This window comes from Thamnophis elegans, chromosome Z (genome assembly GCF_009769535.1).
Source record: "Thamnophis elegans isolate rThaEle1 chromosome Z, rThaEle1.pri, whole genome shotgun sequence".
NCBI lineage: Eukaryota > Metazoa > Chordata > Lepidosauria > Squamata > Colubridae > Thamnophis > Thamnophis elegans.
This window is the reverse complement of record NC_045558.1, coordinates 122,976,929-122,999,249: the sequence shown is the minus strand read 5'-3', so window position 1 is coordinate 122,999,249 and position 22,321 is coordinate 122,976,929. Positions and strand designations below refer to the sequence as shown.

The following is a 22,321-nucleotide window of genomic DNA, read 5'->3' as shown; positions in this document are numbered from 1 at the left end:
ACCGTTCAACCCTGATTTACATTCTCTTCTTAAAGGTAAAGGCTCCCTTTGCACATATGTGCTAGTCAGTGATGGGATTCAATTTTTTTTACTACTGGTTCTGTGGGTGTGACTTGGTGGGCGTGGCATGGCTTGGTGGATGTGGCAGGGGAAGGATACTGTAAAATCTCCATCCCCTCCCCACTCCAGGGGAAGGTTACTGCAAAATCCCCATTCGCTCCTGATCGGCTGGGACTCGGGAGGCAGAGAATAGATGGGGGCAGGGCCAGTCATAGGTGGTATTTACTGGTTCTCCGAACTACTCAAATCTTCTGCTACTGGTTCTCCACAAGTGGTCAGAACCTGCTGGATATCACCTCTGATGATGCTTCATTCCTGACTCTAGGGGCAGTGCGAATCTCCGTTTCAAAGCCGAAGAGCCAGCACTGTCCGAAGACATCTCTGTGCTGAAGGCGCACGGAACGCTGTTACCTTCCCACCAAAGGTGATTCCTATTTTTCTACTTGCATTTTTTACAAGCTTTCGAACTGCTAGGTTGGCAGAAGCTGGGACAAGTAACGGGAGCTCGCTACTACGGATTCTCTTCTGCTGATGGCTAAATCTGTTATTCCCCCATTTACACACAAATAAATAAGGTCTCACCTCCACCATTGTCCTATTGCTTAAAGGATTCAGAATAGGCCTAGGAAGTCCACTCTTCAGCAAACCATCTTCCTCAAGGGACAAATTCACAAGGAGCTTGATGGCTGACAAGTAATCCTCAATGCAATTCTGAAAGACAATGACAGGAGCTGCTTAAGCAAGGATTCTTGTACGGTAATGTGACTGGTAGCCATCACATTAGCAATATCTGGGGGCAGACTAGCCAACCTTCTCAAGAAGATGCTTCAGCAACACACAAGAGGTAGAAATTTAGAATTTAAAAATTTAGAATCTATGAACAAGAGATTTAACAACGACTTTTGATTTACCGTGATATTAATTTCCTCCAATACACACACTGGCTTTAGAGAGATTTCTTCAGCTCCGTTTATAATATTCTTGCCATTCCTAAATTCTCCTCGGTATTTCACCCTGTCTGGGTCAATCTCCAAGCGGAACAAGAGTTTTGCAGACAGTTGCCCTAGAAGGAAGAAAATGGCTGATGTGTAAAAGGCTGAGCAGATATTCTGCAAGTCCTCTGCCTATTTTGATGACTATAACAGCAAATCTCTGGATCCTGTTGTATTGAAAATACAATTCCCCTCCACCAATCCCATGCCTTTAAAAAAAAGAGTAAACAACCAGGAAACAGGAAGTAAACAAGTAGGCCTCATAAGTTTCTTTTTTCAGGTAGGCCATAATTTCAAACAGTCTCTTAGCAACTAAGCCGAGAACAATCTACACAAACTGATTAAAAACAATAAACATTTTTTAAAACAGAAAATATCATGAAAATGGATGCTATCTTTCCTTTTAGATAATTAAAGACAAAATTGTGCTAAGGGGAATAAGTATTAGAAGGAATGGTCACAAAAAGTCCCCAAGGGGCTTATTGCAGGTAGTCCTTGACTTACAACAGTTCATTTAGTGACCGTTCAAAGTTACATCACTGAAAAAAGTGACATGATAGTTTTTCACACTTACAATTGTTGCAGCATCCCCAATATCACATGATCAAAATTCAGAAAGTTGGCGATTCATGTTTATGACAGTTGCTGTGTCCCAAGATCATGTGATCACCTTTTGTGACATTCTGGTAATGTCAATGGATAAACCAGATTCACTTAACAACCGTGTAACTAACTTAACAACTGCGATAAACACAAACACAAACTTAGCAACTGTGACAAGAAAAGTCATAAAATGGGGCAAAAACTCACTCAACAAATGTCTTCCTTAGAGATATCAATTTTGGGCTCCATTGTGGTCTTGTGTTCGAGGACTATCTCTATAAGCCAGGGGCCTCCAAATTTGGCAATTTTAAGACTTGTGGACTTCCAACTCCCAGAATTCCCCAGCCAGCTGGCTGGGGAATTCTGGGAATTGAATTCATGAGTCTTAAATTTGCTAAGTTTGGAGAGCCCTGTTTTAACCAATTGGAGGCTATTCATTAAGAATGCCAATGCCATTGCTACCTAAACAGAAAACAATTTTTAAAAAGGAGCAACATTGGAAGCCCTGGATGAAAGACATAGCTGAGTCCAAAGCCTTGGTAGTGCATTGCTTAGCCTAATACCACCATGCCATTTTAAGTGAGGAAAAAAAGTGAATATAACAAGACACAAACACAGAAAACACACAAATGTAATAGGCTGGCTGTTAGAATATTCATGACTGGGAGAGACATGGTAACAAGGTCAGCCAATGAATAAGCATAGCAACTAAGTCAGCCAATGGGAGCTTAAACAGATCTGAGTCTGTGCTGAGAATCGAAACTGAAACTATTCTGCTTGCTCTGAACTCTGAAATGAAACTAACAATTCTCTCCTGCTTGTGTTCTGCTTGTAACTTCTACCACATTGAAATAATCTACTATTGGTATTGTACATTTATTCATCTGTTATTATGTATATAAACAAGTTAATGAATCCAGCTAAATCTGTTATCTTTCTGTGCTTTCTGATTTGATTTTTCTGCAACAAACTCTGACACTGGCTGATTCTATATTTGGGTTTTTTCTAAAGTTGGCCATTTCATAGGGAAGCAACTAGCATTGAAGAAACCATGGGCTGTTTTGTCTTGTCCTCATATCACTCGCTGTGCCACTGATGTGAATGCTGGATTGTTCTCTGGATCAGGATCAGTCCAGATGACTCACCTTTGTAACTCTCTGTGGCAAAGCTGTTATTGAAGCAGATCCTAAGTTTCAAATTTATATTTTGCCAGGATTTGCTATTCCCAGCGCATTCAACATCTTTCACTGGAATTTCCTCGGGCTCAAAAGTAACTTGTGTGGCCACGTTAACAATTGGTCTGGATCTGCAAGTACCACAAAACAAAAATATTAGGGAAGAAAATGGTAAGTGAGCACCTATCTACCCTAGATGAGTTCAAATCACCAGGACTGGACGGATTACACCCCTATTATTCTGAAGGAACTGGCAGATGAGATCTCAGAACCACTGAATTATATCTTTCAGAGATCCTTGAGCACTGGGGAACTGCCAGAGGACTGGAAAAGAGCTGAAGTGGTTCCCATCTTCAAAAAAGGAAAAAAAAATAGATCCAGGAAACTATAGACCTATCAGCCTGACCTCAATACCAGGAAAGATTCTGAAAAGATAATCAAGCAACGAATTAGCAAATACCTAGAAGAAAACAAAGTAGTAGCCAAAAGCCAACATGGGTTTGTCAAAAACAGATCATGCCAGACTAATCTTATTGCATTCTTTGACAAAGTGACAAAATTAGTGGATCAGAGGAATGCCATTGATATAGCTTACTTGGACTTCAATAAGGCATTTGATAAGGTAGACCATAACCTACTACTAGATAAAGTAGAAGAATGTGAGTTGGACAGCATCACTACCAGATGGATTCGTAACTGGCTGACCAACCGCACTCAACGTGTAGTCCTCAATGGAACTGCATCTTCATGGAGGGAAGTATGCAGTGGAGTACCCCAAGGCTCTATTTTAGGCCCAGTACTCTTCAACATCTTCATCAATGATTTGGATGAGGGAATAAATGGGGAACTCATCAAATTTGCAGATGACATCAAGCTGGCAGGAATAGCCAACACTTCAAAAGATAGGCTTAAGATACAGAAGGATCTTGACAAACTTGAACATTAGGCACTATCTAATAAAATGAAATTCAGTGGTGAAAAGAGTAAGGTTCTACATTTAGGCAAGAAAATCAAAATGCACAGGTACAGTATAGATGGTATCGTCCTCAATAGTAGTAACTGTGAGAGGGATCTTGGAGTCCTAATGGACAACCATTTAAATATGAGCCAGTAGTGTGTAGCAGCTGCCAAAAAAGCCAACACAGTTCTAGGCTGCATAAACAGAGGGATAGAATCAAGATCACGTGTAGTGTTAATACCACTTTATAATGCCTTGGTAAGGCCACACTTGGAATACTGCATTCAGTTTTGGTCACCACGATGTAGAAAAGATGTGGAGACTCTGGAAAGAGTACAGAGAAGAGCAACAAAGATGATTAGGGGACTGGAAACTAAAACATATGAAGAACGATTGCAGGAACTGGGTATGTCTAGTTTAATAGAAAGAAGGACTAGGGGAGACATGATAGAAGTGTTCCAATGTCTCAGGGGTTGCCTCAAAGAAGAGGGAGTCAAACTATTCTCCAAGGCATCTGAGGGCAGAACAAGAGCAATAGGTGGAAACTAATCAAGGAGGGAAGCAACTTAGAACTGAGGAGAAATTTCCTGACAGTTAGAACAATTAATCAGTGGAACAGCTTGCTTCCAGAAGTTGTGAATGCCCCAACCCTGGAAGTCTTTAAGAAGATGTTGGATAGCCATCTGTCTGAAATGGTATAGGGTTTCCTGCCTAGGCAGGGGGTTGTACTAGAAGACCTCCAAGAACCCTTCCAACTCTGCTATTGTATTGTATTGTATTATATTGTATTGTATTGTATTGTATTGTATTGTATTGTATTGTATTGTATTGTATTGTATTGTATTGTATTGTATTGTATTGTATTGTATTGTATTGTATTCTACTAGTCCCTGTGGATCAAAGCGTCTACATTTAGGTGTTCAAAGTTCAAAGTTACAACGGCAGTGAATAAAATTACTTTATATTTTTTATGACCGTTGCAATATTCCCCACAGTCATATAATCAAAATTAAGATACTTGGCCACAGGTTCATATTTATAATGGTTGCAGTATCCGGCAATGGGAAGGCCAGTTTCACTTAACAACCATATTACTAACTTAACAACTGCAGTGATTCACTTAACAACTGTGGCAAGAAAGGTCATAAAACTCACTTAGAAAATACCTCAGTTAACAGCAGAAATTTTGGGCTCAGTTGTGGTTATAAGTCAGACTATCTGTAATTATAATTTAATTTGAGAAATAATTTCCCAGCTCAGACAGATTTTTATCTTCCTAAAACCAGGGATTTTATTTCTAATAATTTACCCTCCCCATCTCAGCCAATTAAAGAAAGGTCAATCACCTTTCACAAAAGTAAGAATGTTGTATTTTCTCTTTTCTCACAAGTAATTATTGTTAACTAATTCTATTGTTAGAATTTCGCTTTATTCTGCCTTTAATGTTAAATTCTACTTTTGAAACAGAAGAAAGAAGAAGTAAAATCAGATTGTTTCTCTTTCTGAAGCTACATGGTATCTAACATAAATTTCAAATTCCTCATCTTCACTACTTAAACAAAAAGTGTATATTTTTGTTTGTTATTATCAATTATTCTGCTGAAGCCCCAGGAAAGGAAAACATAATCTTACAAATATCTAAAGCCTATTTTTCTTTCTTTATAGTATCTTTTGAGGGTAACAAAAAGTGAATTGCTTCCTACAAGCTGGGAAATTTCTATTCTGACAATTGCTCCCACAGGGGGGGCAATTTGATTTTTAATGGGGGCAATTTGATCCATGTTTAAACCAAGTTAATAGCCTTTTAGGCTTCCTCTGCATTAGTAGAGTTCAGTTTTTGAGTGAAATAGGAATTATACGTCACGGGGGGCGGGCAGCATCAGGATTTTAAAGATTTTTAGGTGGGGCACGGCCAAAAATATAAAAAGATTGGGAACCACTGGTTTAGAAGTTTATTGTTATTTCTATAGGAAATGAAAACTCCCCTAATAAGTTCCTAATTTAATAAATATGGTAGTGGAAAAAACACTGAATATATTGTTATGTGTCCTGCAATTGCTCTTTGCTTCACTTTCTGGTCTTTCTTTCACTTTCTGAAGTCTTATGGCCTCCTCTGGGTCAACCCAAGAACATGAACTCTCAGTCACTTACTGGAGAACCATCACCTTTCCCAAGGCTCCTACTGTAATGCTGATGAGACCATCTCCACGGAGATCTGTCTTTCCTTGGATGGACTGTCCAAAGTATCTCAGACCAGGAGAAATGCTGGCTCCAGTGATTCTCTGCAGGAGATAAATGCTGTTGACTTAACTAGAAGTAAAGTTCCAGACTGGAAGAGCCTTAGTCTGATTCTTTCAGAAAGCTGGTGCTTCAAAAACTAACATTTTAGACTGCGTTTTACTGTGTTTCTATTGCCACGTTTTAATATATTTTATAACTTCCTTGGAATGACAATAGACCGTCATCCAAAAGGTGTTTTTTTTTTTTTTAAAAAAGCTATTCTTCCATGGAGTGATTGACAGAATAGATGCAGGACTTCTTTGGTCAGTCATGTTGGCGCTGTCTATTCAAAGACATAGTTGACAGACAGAAGAAACCTTGTAGACCAGGAGTGTCCAACCTTTAAGACTTGTGGACTCCAACTCCCAGAATTCCCCCACCTGAGTTGAAGTCCAGAAGTCTTAACATTGTCAAGGTTGGATGCTCCTTGCTGTAGGCCATCAACTTTCTAGTTCTAATGTGCTGCCAACCCAAAACTGACTTTCAGAGTGTGAAATGAATGTGTCAGAAGTGTTGTATGAACCCTTGTTGATGCATAGAAATGGCCAGGCCAGTTTCCTGGCGAAATGTCTATGGAGATTCCCAGTCATCCTGGTCATGGTTGTCCCAAAGGTGCTTTTTTAAAGAGGCAACTGGACTTTCTGGTTTTTCTCTGAAGACGTTTCATTTCTCATCCAAGAAGCTTCTTCAGCTTTGACTGCTGACTGGTTCTCAGAGCTGAAGAAGCTTCTTGGATGAGAAGCGGAACATCTTCAAACAAAAACCAGAAAGTCCAGTCGCCTCTTGAAAAAAAACACTTTTTGGAGTCTCTTAGCTAGTTAAGTGCCCTGGGTTCATAGGATCCTTTAGTTTATTTCTTTTACATTTTTTTGTTACATCTTTCAAACTGATTTCCCCCCTTGGAAATTTTACACACACATCCATGTAGCTTCACTGAACAATACGGAAAGACTTGACTATTAGCGTCTTCTGAGATGCCTACAGCTGTAACATTTAGTAGTAATCCAATTATTACTTTGATCTGATCAACTTAGCTTTGGAGATCAGTAATGAACAGCTGGATGTGGCATGTTAGCAAATCTCTCAGGTAAACCTAGCATGCAACACCATTGCTGTAGTCACACCTGGCTGTACTCCATAAGCAGAGTCTTCTCGAGGTTATTGTAGATGTAGACAGCTCCCCTCTCCTCATCCTCTAAGGGAGCTCCTATAGCCACGTCCGTCTGTCCATCCCCATTGATGTCTGCCAGATCTGTGATGGCTGCTCCAAATCGGCCCAAGGGGTGTCCTAAATCCCCATTAAATTCTCCAAGGAGAACGAGATTATCCTGGAAAGAAAGATGTCTTTGAGATAGCATCCACTCTCCAAATCTAGAATACAATGAGGGCATCTCCCAGATATGTGGGATATGTACAGGTAGTCCTCGACGTACAACCATAATTGAGTCCAAGAACTCTATTGCTAAGCGAGACATTTGTTAAGTGAATTTTATTCCATTTTAACAACCTTTCTTGCTTCCGTTGATAAGTGAGTAACCCAGTTGTCAAGCGAATCTGACCTCCTTGTTAACTTTGCTTGTCAGAAAGTTGCAAAAGGGGGTCATGTGATCTTGGGACTTGGCGACCATCCTAAATAGGAACCAGTTGCCAAGCATCTGAATTTTTGATCACATGGGAATACTGGAAAGTTCATAACTGTAAAAAACAGCCATAAAGCCACATTTGTCAGTGCCACTGTAACTTTTGAACTAAACGAACTGTTTAAGTTGAGGACTACCTGTATTGCCCTGCCCATTTTCCTGACTCACCTCTTCCCAACCATATGCGTAAACCTGGCCTCCTCTCGTTTCAGTGAAATATTGCGGGGCCCCGATAAGCAGCAGGTCTGTTTCTTGATCACCATCTATGTCCACGGCACAAAGCACTCCTCCAAAATAGGATCCAGTCTGCAAAAGGGGCATCAAAATGCATAGAATGAAGAGGCAGAGTTACCAGCACAGGAGTCCTAATCATAGATAATAACAGTTGATCTTTGTACTGTGCTTTGAAATGATCATGTACATCTATTTATGTATGTATATAGCATGTTTATATGTGCATTAAGTTTGTGTTTGGTTAGATATACACTTTTTCTTGAGAACAGGCTGTAAAAATGACAATAAAATTATTTTATCTTGTCCTGTCCTGTCCTGTCCTACTCTACTCTACCCTACCTTACCCTACCCTACCCTACCCTACCCTACCCTACCCTACCCTACCCTACCCTATCCTATCCTATCCTACCCTATCCTATCCCTATCCCTATCCCTATCCCTATCCTACCCTATCCCTATCCTATCCTACCCTATCCCATCCCTACCCTACCTTACCCTATCCCTATGCCTATCCTACCCTATCCTACTCCACCCTATCCCTACCTTATCCCTATCCTACCCTATCCCTACCCTACCTTACCTTACCTTACCCTATCCCTATCCTACCCTATCCCTACTCTACCCTACCCTACCTTACCATATCCCTATCGTTTCCCTACTTTACCTTACCTTACCTTATCTTACCTTACCCCATCCTATCCTATCCTACCCCTATCCTACTCTACCCTACCTTACATTACCTTACCCTATAATTATCCTATCCTACCCTACCTTACCTTATCATCTTATCTTATCTTATTTACATCATCTGACAAAGTCTGGCCTTTTTGAACATCTGAACAGACATTGTGAGTCTTAACACATTGCATTTGTTAATTGACAAGGTATTTGTAATCTTTTCCATTGAATCTTTATCTGCAAAATTATGCCATCTATCTACCATCACTGTCCAATCTCTCTCTCCCCCATCTCACTTTCCCTCCCTCCCCCCCTCTCTCTTTCTAGGTACCCCATGTTTAACCATTCCATGCACCTGATGAAGTGTGCTACAGCTCACAAAAGTCAACCACTGCTATCTACTAGGGAAAGAGAAGGAGAAGAATCTTGATTAGGTTTTCTTGGTCCACCATGATCGTCCTTTTGCTATCAGGGTTTCTCAACCTTGGCAATTTCCAGGTATATAGATGTCAACTCCTAGAATTCCACAGCCAGCCTAGCCACTGCAGAGAATTCTGGGAGTTGAAGTCCATTAACCCTCAATTTTGCAAGGTTGGGAAACATTGGCCTAGTTCTAATAACGATGCTAGGCAGCAGTGGACCAAAACATCTAGAAAGTTCCTTATAACTAGATCATCTTCAAAGTTCCTTTCAGCCCTATGATTCTATGATTCTTTTTTTCTCTCCTTTACCTGTTGCCCTTTAATTTCTTGCTTTAAAGTCCAGTTCTGAGTTTTGGCATCAACCTCAAATATAAGGACCCTTCCCATATGTTGGTATCGAGGGGCACCAACGGCGTAGAATGCTTTCTGACGATGCTGGAGAAAACTGAGTGTGTACCCTGTGAAGGTTAAAAACATGGATGGATGGACATCCCACAGAAGGGTTAGACCAATGTTTGTCAATCTTGGAAGCTTTAAGATGTGTGAACATCAGTGCCTTAAAATCATGCTGGCTGGGGAATTCTGGGAGTTGTAATCTACAGATTTCCCAGCTGCCAAGATTGAGAAACACTGAGTTAAACTGGGGGCCTTTTGCACAACAAAGCAGCATCTTCTTTTAATTCTATAATAGTGAGGATTAGACACTCTGCCTGGGTTTATACACTGTTTTACACCAAATCTTGTTTCACTACGGCTTCTTAAATAAGATAGCTAGATTTACAAATTACATTCGGTTTGGTGTACTTACTTGGGAAAGTATATCAGAACAACTAGGCTCATTTAGCATACTTAACCAGCAGGCCATGGTTTATAAACCACAATCCCTGAGTTCACACATAATGTTAAATTGCTTTTTTTAACAACTGATATTTAGAAACTATATAAACTAGTGAATGTGAAACTTTCAAGGCAATAGCAGTAGACTTATATACCGCTTCATAGGCCTTTCAGGCCTCTCTAAGCGGTTTTACAGAGAGTCAGCAGGCTACAGGCAAAGATAGATAGATAGATAGATAGATAGATAGATAGATAGATAGATAGATAGATAGATAGATTGATTTCACAGGGCAAAAAAACCTTCATGTGGGTTACTATAGCCCCTTTATACCCGAAGGCTTATTGAATACTATTATATATAGTCCTCAAATTATAACTATTTGTTTAGTGACTGTTCGACGTTACAACCACACTGAGAAAGTAACTTATGACTCTTTTTCACACTTACGACTGATGTAGCGTGCCCATGATCACATGATCAAAATTCAGACACTTGGCAACTCATATTTATGATGGTTGCAGTACCTTGGGGTACATCAGCTTTTGTGACCTTCTGAAGAGAAAAGCTAATGGGGAAGCCAAATTCACCTAACAACCGTGTTACTAACTTAACAACTTGCTAAGTGGTCCACTTAGCAAGTATGGCAAGAAAGGTTGTAAAATGAGGCAAAACTCACTTTACAACTGTTCTCACTTAGCAAGAGAAATTATGGGCTCAGTTGCGGTCATACAGGAGTACCTGTATTCATATTTGTGAATAATTTTAAATGCAAAGGTAAAAAAGGTTCCCCCTTGCACATATGTGCTAGTCATTCCTGACTCTAGGGGGTGGTGCTCATCTCTGTTTCAAAGCCGAAAAGCCAGCGCGGTCTGAAGACGTCTCCGTGGTCATATGGCCAGCATGACTAAATGCCAAAGGTGCACGGAATGTGTTACCTTCCCACCAAAGGTGGTCCCTATTTTTCTACTTGCATTTTTACATGCTTTCGAACTGCTAGGTTGGCAAAAGCTGGGACAAGTAATGGGAGCTCACTGCGTTATGCAGCACTAGGGATTCAAACCGCTGAATTGCAGACCTTTCTGATCGACAAGCTCAGCGTCTTAGTCACTGAGCCACCGTGTCCCTAATTTTAAATGTATCTGTAACAACAAGAAGTAACCACAAGATTGAAAGACAGGTTTGACTCATAACCCTATGTTCCATAGGAAAGATGGTTATATACCGCCCAATTCTATAGGATAAGCAAAACAACAAAAAACTAAACTTCAGTTTGTATAAACATCCAGATCCATCTTCTGTAAATTGGCACCCAGAACAGCTACAATGCTCAGCCAACATATGATGATGGATGGGAAAGAGTAGTCCATATTATATTGGGATGATGGCATTCTCTACTCACCCAGGTAGGCACCTTCCATCTCTTTGCGTACTGAGGGAGTTGTAATGAATCTTTCACCGGCAAAATCCTGCTGCTGCTCTAGAATGCCCCCAGCCCAGTTGTCAGCACCCACAGCACCAAGAATCACATGATCCTGCAGATCAAAAGATCTTGCTTTAGCAAGGCAGATCACAAGGAAGCATAGATGGCAATGTTATAATGCAGGGGACTCCAACCTTGTCAACTTTAAGACTTGTGCACTGGGAGATGATCCCAGAATTCCTAAACCAGCGAAGCTAGCTGAGGAATTCTGGGAGTTGAAGTCCACAAGTCTTAAAGTTGCCACGGTTGGAGACTCCTGTTATAATGTGCTCATCTGGAAGTGTTCTCAGCCCTGATTTTGCCCTTAAAAACAAATATTCTAGAGATGATGAACCCCTACCAGTGTTTATCAATTTTAAGATATGTAATCGTCAAATCCCAGAATTCCCCAGCCAGCATGATCTGGTCATGTGATCAAAATTCAGGCACTTGGCAACTGGCATATATTTATGACGGTTGTAGCATCCTGAGGTCACATGATCGCCATTTTTGATGTTCCCAGCCAAAGCCAGTGGAAGAAGTTGGACTTGCTAATCAGCTGTGTGAGTCACTTAACAATTGTGGTGATTTGCTTAACCACTGTGGCAAAAAAGATCAAAAAATCAAGCAAAACTAATTTAACAACCATGTTATTAGCCATGGAAATTTTGGTCCCAATTGAGGTCATAAATCAAGGACTACCTGTATATTGGGGAGGGGGGGTGTCTTTCCAATCCTTCAGCCTCACCTGGGATATATCTGCACTGAATCCGCTGGATGACAATTCCAGGTGGAAGGATCTGCTGTCACTAGTACCTGTGATGAAGAAAGATAGGGATTAAAAAAAAATTGCCCATTTCACAAGGGGTGAGAAAGTAATATTGTGTAATACATTAATCAGTATTCAACTAGTGGGGATTATATGTATATGTTTTAAGATTTCTGGTTGAAGACTTCTATCGTGGTGCTATCGGATGCAAAGAGTGGGGCTCTGCAAAATCCCTTCATTGGAGGGCCCCACAAGGGGCTAAAGTCATCCTGTAGAGGGGACAAAGGATGGAGGAGTGCTCTGCAAGTTGCAGAGAGCAGCGGCTCTCCTGCTTTACCCAGGGCTAATTCCCTCTCATCTGATGATGAAGAGGAGAGGCAGCCATTATGGCTGCCGTGAAGCTGGGGTAGCCAAAGAAACAAAGAATGTGCTGGAGTGGTTTGGATAAACAATGACTGGAACTGGGTGAGGTGACTTTATTTTTTACCTAAAACCTACCCTAAACAAAATAAACTCTGAAAAAGAGACTCTGAAGAGTTTTTAAAGCAGCAAACAATTACAGAGAGAAAAATTATAGACCTGAAAGAAAAGGATTTTAAGAAGAGATGCAAAACTTTAAAAACATAGAAAGATTGGATCTCTAATTTTTATTGACAATAAGGCATTTTAAAATGCTGGAATTACTTGTCAGAATTTTGACTATTTGTTTGAACAAACACAAACGGAACCTATTCGAATTTGTGCAATGTTGAAGTTAAGCTAAAGGCGCCACCTATAGGTGAATGGAATAATTATATTCCTATAATCCTGGGAAAAGACTGATAAGACAGAGGAGAAAGTAGAAATAACACCTAGAAGACTGCTGTGCTATCTATTGCTGTATTCCTTATCTACTCTAGGACTACTGGAGCTCTAATGGTGAAAACACAGAAGACATCTAATTAAAGTGACTTTCAAATACCAGGAGTTATGATTGTACTCATAGAATGGATTTAAGGAGACATTTGAAAACTTTCCTGGATTACCTAAAAAAAGCTATAAAGAACTACATTACTGTATTCCCTGAGGAGCAACATCAGGACTGAGTAAATGGTTTACAGATCGACTTTCTGAGGGCAAAGACAATTGAGACTTTGGGGCAGTGACAGACCATTGACAGACTATTGATCTATATTTGAACTTATCAAAAGAAGATAAGATGTTTCAGCAGGGGGAGATAAATGAGATGTAAAAAGAAATGTATCGATGTTTCAAAACATTTATGATATTATGACAAGGAATCAAAGGGAGATGATGGATTTAATGAATAACATAAATGGGAAGCTAAAAAGTGCTCCACAAGGGATAATGAATAATGACCAAAAAGCCCAGGAAATAGAGGATATAACAGAGAGACCAGGGAAATAGATAAAAGGAACAAATTAACAAACAAAACAAGAAGATAAGAAAGAGAAGGTAATAAAACTAAACTAAAATACCAAAAAATTATACTGGATAAACAGAAAGATATTTTTCAAAAGAAAATAGAGATTTGGGCATATCCTCTAGAGGCTTGGCAGCAAAAGATAGTAGAGATGGAAGAAATACTTAAGTTAAAACAGGAAATATGTTGATAGAGATGAAGACCCAAGGGAGGAATTTGGGAAACATCATTTGCAAATCCTTCGATACCACCACTGAGAATTAAAGACAAGTTGAAAAGTTCAACAAGCGTAGGACAACGTGTAGGACATTATATGAGAGGCATCTTAAGCAAAAAGGTGCGAAGATATTCCTGTTTGGACTTGCTTATAAAGACGTTTGTAGAACTTGATCTACGAATGGTAATAGGATTAAGGAGGTTTTGTTATTGGAGAGACACAGGCTGATAGATGGAAGAATACAACTCAAAATTAGCTAAACCTAATTATTTTTATTTGTAATAGACATAGTTGAATAATAATTGATAATGACAGTAATGTATATAATGTAGAGTTGATATGATAAATAATAATTGGATATGAGAAGGGAAGGTTAGAAATACTTTTGGACTATATACAAAGGTTATTAATCACAATAATTATCACTATTAAAAAATAAAACAAAACTATATACAGTTAAATGTTAACTAATATGGGGAAAATGTTATGATATACGATATAATTACATAAAGAAAGGAGAATGATAATAAACTATATACATGGAATATGGAATTTTTGGTATTAAATATTATGGATGTTTAGCTAAAACAGGATATGAGGATTTGATGTTAATAGAGGATTTTACAAACAAGTAAATGAAATGTTAGCATGTGGTTATGGGTTAAATCTTTGGCATAGTTAAGGATGAAAGATGTTTAAATAACTGTAGTCAACTAAAAGTGGAGGTATAATGATGTCAATATGGTAAACATTTGAGTCAAGATATTTGAACTAATATGAATTAATAGAAGAGATGCACCAAAACATGTTGTAACCAGCTGATATACTTTTTTATAATATATACTTGTGTGTTTTTTTTTCCTTTTGTTTCTTCTTTTTTTCCCTGCCTTGTTTTTTGTTTTTTGTCTTTTTTGTGTTTTGATTTTTTCTTTTCCCACTGGTGTGGGCATGTGTTGTTTATGTAACAAAAAAATAAAAAAAATAAAAAATAATAATAATAATGAAGACCTATATTTTAACATAAATATAATAACATTACAACTACATAAATATGATCTAAATAACAAATTGCATTAATACTATCACTATCACTTGTATTCAAATGAATGATACCCAGATGCCTCACTGTTCATGTATTGATATTGATGTATGTATGTATGTATGTATGTATGTATGTATATGTGTATGTATGTATGTGTGTATGTGTGCGTGCATGTCTGTCTGTCTGTCTGTCTGTCTGTCGGTGTGCTCGACTTACCTTCAATAGCAAAGATATTAGACTGGAGATCATTGAAGCTGTCTTTGAGCTCATCAAAGCTGGCAAGAATTTTAAAAAATTGACTTGTGGGTTCCGAGGCAATCCGCTTGAGATTCTCTTGGGAATCAGGTGAATTAAGGTGATTACCAATCTGGAAAGACAAGGAAGGAATTATTGAGATAATATTTTGCATTTCTATAGTCAGTCTTTGAAAACATTGAAAGATGCAGAAAAAGGAAAGAGCAATAAGCGGGTGGGAAGCAGTAAAGAATCAAGTACAGTTCGTCCTTGACTTACAACAGTTCATTTAGTGACCATTCAGAGTTACAACGGCACTGAAAAAAGGTGACCATTTTTCACACTTACGACTATAGTATAGCATGCCTATAGTCAGATGATTTACATTCAGACGCTTGACAACGGACTTAAATTTGACGGTTGCAGTGTCCTGGGGTTATGTGATCCCCTTTTGCGACCTTCTGACAAGCAAAGTCAATGGGGAACCCAGATTCATTTAACAACCGTGTTACTAACTTAATTACTGCACTGATTCACTTAACAACAGTGACAAGTATGGTCATAAAATGGGGCAAAGCTTACTTAACAAATTTCTCACTTAGCCAAATAAAGGACATAAGTCCCTTTTTTTCAGTGCTGTTGTCACTTTGAACAGTTGCTAAACAAATGGTCATAAGTTGAGAACTACCTGTACACGAACATTTGATACATATAGTAGTCCTCGACTTACAACCATTCATTTAGAAATTACCGTATTCAAAGTTACAACAGCACTGAAAAAAGGGACTTACAATTGATCCTTGCATTTAATTCTCTCACAGCATCACCAGGATCATGTGATCAAAATTTGGGCACTTGGCAACCGGCATGTATTCACGACGGTTGTAAGGTTCCGGATCATGTGTTTCCCAGCCAGCTTCCAACTAGCAAAATCAATGGAGGAAACCAGATTTATTTACCAAAAGTAGCCAAAAAAGGCCATAAAATCAGACACGATTCACGTAACTTGCCTAACTTAGCAACAGAAATTCGGATCCCAGCTGTGGTCATAAGTCAAGGATCTTCTGTACAGGTATAGAATTAACTTTTATTAATTGGGGGGGGGGAAATCTGATCTTATTAATTGAAATACGCTTCTTCATTTTACTCCTCATGTTTGCATATTAACAATTAATATAATGTTTATAAGGCAGACCACTTCAGTACTGCTTAGTGGGTCTCTCCATTAGCCAGATGAGTCTCTGGATACTTTACCCCAATGATTAGGCGCAAAATGTTCTTTTTCTTGACAGCTTCTATATGTCCTCTGTCCCTGTCTGAGGCGTCCCCATCGGTGATAATGACAATCACTTTGTTTGCTTCTTTTCGTGTGCCACGTTCGGGAATGAAGACTTCATTTCTGCCACCAACAAGCACAGGAAATTATTATCTAAACCAGTGTTTGAACTTGCCAAATGGGTGTTGCAGTCCACACATTTTACAATTGACAGTTTTGAGAAACACGGAAACACGAGGAAAATGCTAAGCACACTTTAATTACTGGGACCTGAAGGCACATGTATAACTTTAAACATTTGGCCTCTAGTGGCCTTGTCATAATTTGATCCTTCCAGACATGGTCAGGCTAAAACTATGCTAACACGACAAGGCTATCCACTGAGGTGAATTGAGATTAAGGCTGCTATTTATGGAAGGTATCTAATTTGGAAAGTTGGAAGCTAATATGAGTAGCCCTTGACTTACAAGTATTTGTGTAGTGACTGTTCAAATTTACAACGGCACTGAAAAAAAGTGAGTTTTTGATCATTTTTCACAACTTCACATAGCTTCCCTATGATCATGTTATCAAAATTTGGATGCATGGCAACTGGTTCATATTTATGACAGTTGCAGTGACCCAGGGTCATGTGATCACTTTTTGAGAACTTCTGGCCAGCAAAGTCAATGGGGAAGCCAGATTTACTTAACAAACGTGCTATTACCGTATTTTTCGGACAATAAGATGCACTGGTGTATAAGATGCACCAAGTTTTCAAAGAGGTAAGGAAGAAAAAAAGTTTTTGCCTTCCCTCAGCCCCCAGTAGCACTCTGCAGGCTTCAGCAGGGCTGGGGCAAGACAAAAATGCCCCTGTTTTTGCCTTGCCCCAGCCCTGCTGAAGCCTGCACAGTGCTGCTGGGGGCTGAGGGAAGGCAAAAAACCTCTCTTTTTATGAAAAACAGCCCATTTTTTGCCCATTTTCCACAGAAATTGGGGCATTTTTACCTTGCCCCAGCCCTGCTGAAGCCTACAGAGGGCTGCTGAGGGCTGAGGGAAGCCAAAAAGGCCTCCGTTTTTTAAAAACACAGCCCGTTTTTCACAAAAATGGGATGCAGGGGGGCGGGGCTTTGGGAGGCCAAAAATGGCTGTTTTCGGTGTATAAGGCACCAACATTTCTACGCTCTTTTAAGGGGGAAAAGTGCAGTGGTTCACTTAACAATTGTGGCTAGAAAGGTCATGAAATAGGGCAAAGGCACTGTCTCACTTAGCAATAGGAACTTTGAGCTCAATTGTGGTTGTAAGTCAAGGACTACATTATCTTTTGCCATACCACAGCACAGAATTTGTACTGCCCATCACCAAACTAGATGCGGAGTGTAGCATTGTTTATGAACTGGTTTGTACAACACAGTAAACTAAGCCAGGGAATAATCATGGCTAAACCATTTAACCATGGCTTTAGTGTCAGATAACATGGCACGTCACAGGCCACCTGTGGTAATTCTACTTCATCATGGCTGGATGAATGAAATGTCCAGATTTTGTTTTTCAAACATTTTCTTAAGACAGTAAAAAGTAATAAGTGACTTGCAAGATGTTTTAGATAGGAAAAACTGCATATTCCTTCTCAGCTTTATGTCCCCATTTCATTCTGGTGGGAATATCAGAACCAGGAATGCCACTCAGCTTCCCACTAATCTAACCAGAGATTTGGGCAACATGGCCAAGTGAATTAGGCAAAATGTCATTTCAAACTGTAATTAAAGCCTCCAACGCAACGCACGTTCCAGGTCTGGATGGCCTGCTTGATTAATCACCAAATGTTTCCATGCAATTGTGATCTAAATCTTTAGAAAAGACACACCATTTTAAATCTCCAACTTGACTGGATTTCTTCTCAAGCTCCCCTTCCCCCCTACCCCAAATCTCCTGCCACCAAAAGGAAAACTACTCACGCCACAAATTTGATAGCTCTGAAGGTGTTTGTTATTTGCTCGGCATGAACCACATTGGCCAAGAGCTGTTCAGGATTTCGATTGCTGGTATAGTCGTTAAAATCAAATTCAAGTTTGGCATCTTCTGAAAACTGCACAGCAGCAAACTGGAAAGGTGGAAAAAGAGAGAGAGAGACTGCTGTTAATGGCATGGCTGGAAAAGCCTTTTGCAAACCCCAGCACACCCCTCATTGCCAAAGTGGTCAGATGAAAGGGTGCTGTTGAAAATAATTAAGGTTAATCTGGAGTCAACACAAAATCTTGAAAACCGTAAGAAGAATTTCCCAGCCCTGATTATAATTAAGGAAGTCTCCTTAATGAAGGCAGAGTTGTTTTGAATGCTTTTTTTTAAACCAACATCTCATAAGTTGCCCTTTATGAAATCAGAGTCACTGGACCAGAGGTGGGTTCCTGCTGGTTCGGACCGGTTCGGCTGTGTAGGTAGTAACTCAGCCGGACACGCACCCGAACTGGTTATGTGCGTGGCGGCGCCATCTTGATTTTCTGTTCTGCAAATGCACAGAACAATCTTCATTTGAAAAATGTATTTTTTTCCCCCTTTTCTAATATTGTGTGCATGCGCATATGCAAAACATTTTACGCGCTGCACTGCTAGTAATGCCAGCACAAATCCACTCTTGCAGTGGACCCACTTTATACCAATGGATCCACAATTGCAACACTGCAGCAGAAATGGGGTGGTCTCAACATCAAGTGTCTTCCTTTCTTCCTTCCTTTCCTTCCTCCCTCCCTTGTGTGAATTTATAGAAGCAAATTAATGTTTTTGATGGTTATGTCCTCTGATATACTAAACATTTTCAGGCTGTAATAAAGCAATACTCTTTAAAGGAAAGAGGAAAGAGAGGAAGGAGGGGGGAATGGAGGAAGGAATGGATAGAAGGCGCGGAGGGAGGGAGGAGAGGAACAGAGTTCTGACAGGTTCTGGAGAACAGGTAGCGGAAATTTTGAGTAGTTTGGAGAACCAGGAAATAGGCTGGCCTCACCACTGCTGCCTCCCTGCTGATCTTCTTCTGTTGCTCTGAACAGGAGAATGGAGCTGGAAATCAGGTTAGTGGGGTGGGGTGGGAATGGGGATTTTGCGGTATCCTTCCCCTGCCACGCCCACAAAGCACGCCCACAGAACCGCTAGTAAAAAAATTTGAATCCATCCCTGGAGAGGAAGGAGGGAAGGAAGAAAGGAAAGAAGGAAGGAAGGAAGGGGGGAGGGAGGGAGGGAGCGAGCGAGAGAGGGAGGGAAGGAGGGAAATTTTTCCATGGCTAGTAAGTTAATTCTGCCTCTTAAAAATTCAATGTTCTTATGTGGGGTTCCACCACAAATGCGCGAACAACAAAAGCGCGCCTGACTAAACCGCGGTGACAAAACCGTGCCGACAAAACTGCATGACGAAGGAGCGACGAAGGAGCCCTGAAGCGCGCCAAGAACAGCGCGCCGACAGAAGCGCGCTGTAACCTAACCCTAACCCTAACCCTAACCCTAACCCTAGCCCTAACCCTAACCCTAACCCTAAACCTAACCCTAACCCTAAACCTAAACCTAAACCTAACCCTAAACCTTACCTTAACTTAAATCGCACTTCTGGGGGCGCGCTGTTGTCGGCGCGCTGTTGTCAACACGCTTTTGACATCGCGGTTTTAGCGCCGCGGTTTTGTCGGCGCGCTTATGATGTTCGCGCTTTTGTCGGGTCACGCTTATGTGGAACCCACCCAGTGCATGGTACTCAGTAAGAACATCTTACATGTACAGAACTGTTCCACAATTCTTTCATGACGTCAATCATGAACTGCTTGATAGTCATGAACTCAGATGTTTTCATGCTGGCTGACCCGTCAAAAAGAAACACCAGGTCCACTTTGCCTTTCAGGCACTCTGTGGGATGAAAGAAAAGAAAGAACGTCTCAGATGAAAAGGGGGCAGTTGGGATTTCTAGACTGTTGAGGAAATTCCTGTTGGCCAAAAATTAAATAGACCCCCGGATAAGGGCATATGTGAAGCTGAACAGAAACTAATCTAGATTCAATTCAATATTCCCCAAGTGTTTAATAAATCCTTTACTCTGTCATATTAACCATTAAAATATTAATAATAATGCATCTCCTTACTTTGATATCCAGTTGTTATGTTTTGGGGGTTGTGCAGTTTGGTGTCAAACAGGTAGCAGATTCCACTTACGTAGAGATTTTTGTCACAATGTTGTTCAACGCCCGGCCCACATGCCTGCAGAAGAGAACATTTTACTGTTCCTGTTGTTATCAAGAAAATTAAGGAAACTGGAGACAAAGAAGTGCAGAGGTTAATGGTCATATAAAAAGCAAAAGGGATGTTGGGATTCCCGGAAAAGAGATCCAGAAGAGCAATGTAGATCATTTGTCCAGGATGAACCACTCCTATGACTTATGCTCTTCTGGATATCCTTAAATTTTAGAATTTTGGGGGGGATTGTAACCAGTGGTTACTACCAGTTCTATGGGCGTGGCTTGGCTTGGTGGGCATGGCTTGTGGGTTTGGTAGGGGAAGGTTACTGCAAAATCCCCATTCTCTCCCCACTCCAGGGGAAGGATATTACAAAATCCCCATTCCCTCCTAATCAAACAGGATGATGAGGTAGAAAATAGATGGGGGCAGGGCCAGTCAGAGGTGGTATTTACCAGTTCTCCGAACTACTTAAAATTTCCACTACTGGTTCTCCAGAACTGGTCAGAACCTGCTGGATACCACCTCTGATTGTAACCCCAGGAGAGATTCCAAGCCCAACTCATCAAACTGACAAGTTGGAGAGGCCTTAGCTAAATTAAATGAGTCATCTTTGGCCCTGAGCAGAATAATGATATAAGGGATGGAACAGACCTTCTCTGGTGTGACCCCTTCTCTCTAGATCTTATGGCCCCCAGAAATATGCTTGGATTTCTCATTCTTGGTTTTCTGGAAATTTCTGCACAGTTTTCATTTTAGAAACAGTTTTAATTATTCCAATGCTCAGTGAGATTAGAGCAACCATCAGATTTTATGTTTGTTTATGTTGATTTTGGGGAGTACTTGGTGTTCTCTAAGCTTGTTCTCCTTCCTGCAAACCTTTCATCACCAGCCTGAAGAACATCATCCATGCGGGGAGGAGCAGAGTTTGCTGGTTCTTTATACGTGGTATTTTGATTGGGGTGTTGATTGGGGTGTTGTTTCTTCCCTGATTGGTTTTTGGGTGGGCATAACCTCTCTGATTATTCTTGTTCATTTGGTGCTTCTCTTAATATGTGTGGGATGTCTCTGAAGATTCTCAGTCATACAAGTCATGGTTGTCCCAAAGGTGCTTTTAAAAAAAGTCACCTGGGCTTTCTTCATTTTTCCTTGAAGACATTTTGCTTCTCCTCCAAGAAGCTTCTTCAATTCTGAGTCAGAACTGAAGAGGTTTCTTGGAGGAGTAGCTAAATGTCTTCAAGGAAAAATGAAGAAAGCCCAGTTGCCTCTTGAAAAAGCACCTTTGGGATGATGAAGAAGGTTGCGAACCTATTAAAGAATTCCAAGGTAGGAATTCTCTGATATTTGTGGATTTGGCTTGGTCTAAAATGTCTACGTTTCTCATTTGCAATTGGGATTGAACATGTTAGTGTGTTGTGAAATTAGGGAGTTTTTATTGTGTCTCCTGACTATCAGTTGATGTTCGTGCATGCATTCTCTGTTTTCTGCCTGTTGTGCCCCACATAGTGGTTTTCACTGTCCTTCCACTTAGAGATGATTCCTGTTACATCTTCTTTGGCTGCTGGCCTCTGGGTTGCTTCTGATGGTCTGGATAGATTTTGTTGCTTTATGGCAGTGGTTCCCAAAGTGGGCATTACTGCCTCCTGGGGGGGTGGGATGACTTGTGGGGGGGGCGCTAAGAGGCAAGGGGGGCAGTAGGGAGGTGTTAAGAGGTAAAGGGGGCGGCAGAGGAGTGCTGGAGGTGGCTCCCTTGCAGGGTGCAAATCTGCCTGGGGCTCTGTTGGCCGCCAGTCAGCTGAGCACTTCCGGCCTGGTTCCCTCGCTTATCTCAAC

General features: G+C 40.4%; 1 protein-coding gene across 1 annotated transcript in view; it reads right to left on the bottom strand.

Moving 5' to 3' along the window:
- Nucleotides 1-22,321, bottom strand: part of ITGAL (integrin subunit alpha L) — an 88,546-nt gene that overhangs the window by 24,966 nt on the left and 41,259 nt on the right. Inside the window, exons 5-18 of the mRNA XM_032234926.1 lie at nt 20,398-20,512; nt 20,034-20,164; nt 18,238-18,383; nt 16,279-16,423; nt 15,007-15,157; nt 12,088-12,155; nt 11,280-11,412; nt 9,352-9,500; nt 7,877-8,014; nt 7,193-7,396; nt 5,940-6,070; nt 2,801-2,961; nt 972-1,123; nt 643-771 (exon numbers count right to left, since the gene is read on the bottom strand). Coding sequence (XP_032090817.1) covers nt 643-771; nt 972-1,123; nt 2,801-2,961; nt 5,940-6,070; nt 7,193-7,396; nt 7,877-8,014; nt 9,352-9,500; nt 11,280-11,412; nt 12,088-12,155; nt 15,007-15,157; nt 16,279-16,423; nt 18,238-18,383; nt 20,034-20,164; nt 20,398-20,512 — 1,953 coding nt within the window. The remainder of the gene's footprint in view (nt 1-642; nt 772-971; nt 1,124-2,800; nt 2,962-5,939; nt 6,071-7,192; nt 7,397-7,876; nt 8,015-9,351; nt 9,501-11,279; nt 11,413-12,087; nt 12,156-15,006; nt 15,158-16,278; nt 16,424-18,237; nt 18,384-20,033; nt 20,165-20,397; nt 20,513-22,321) is intronic.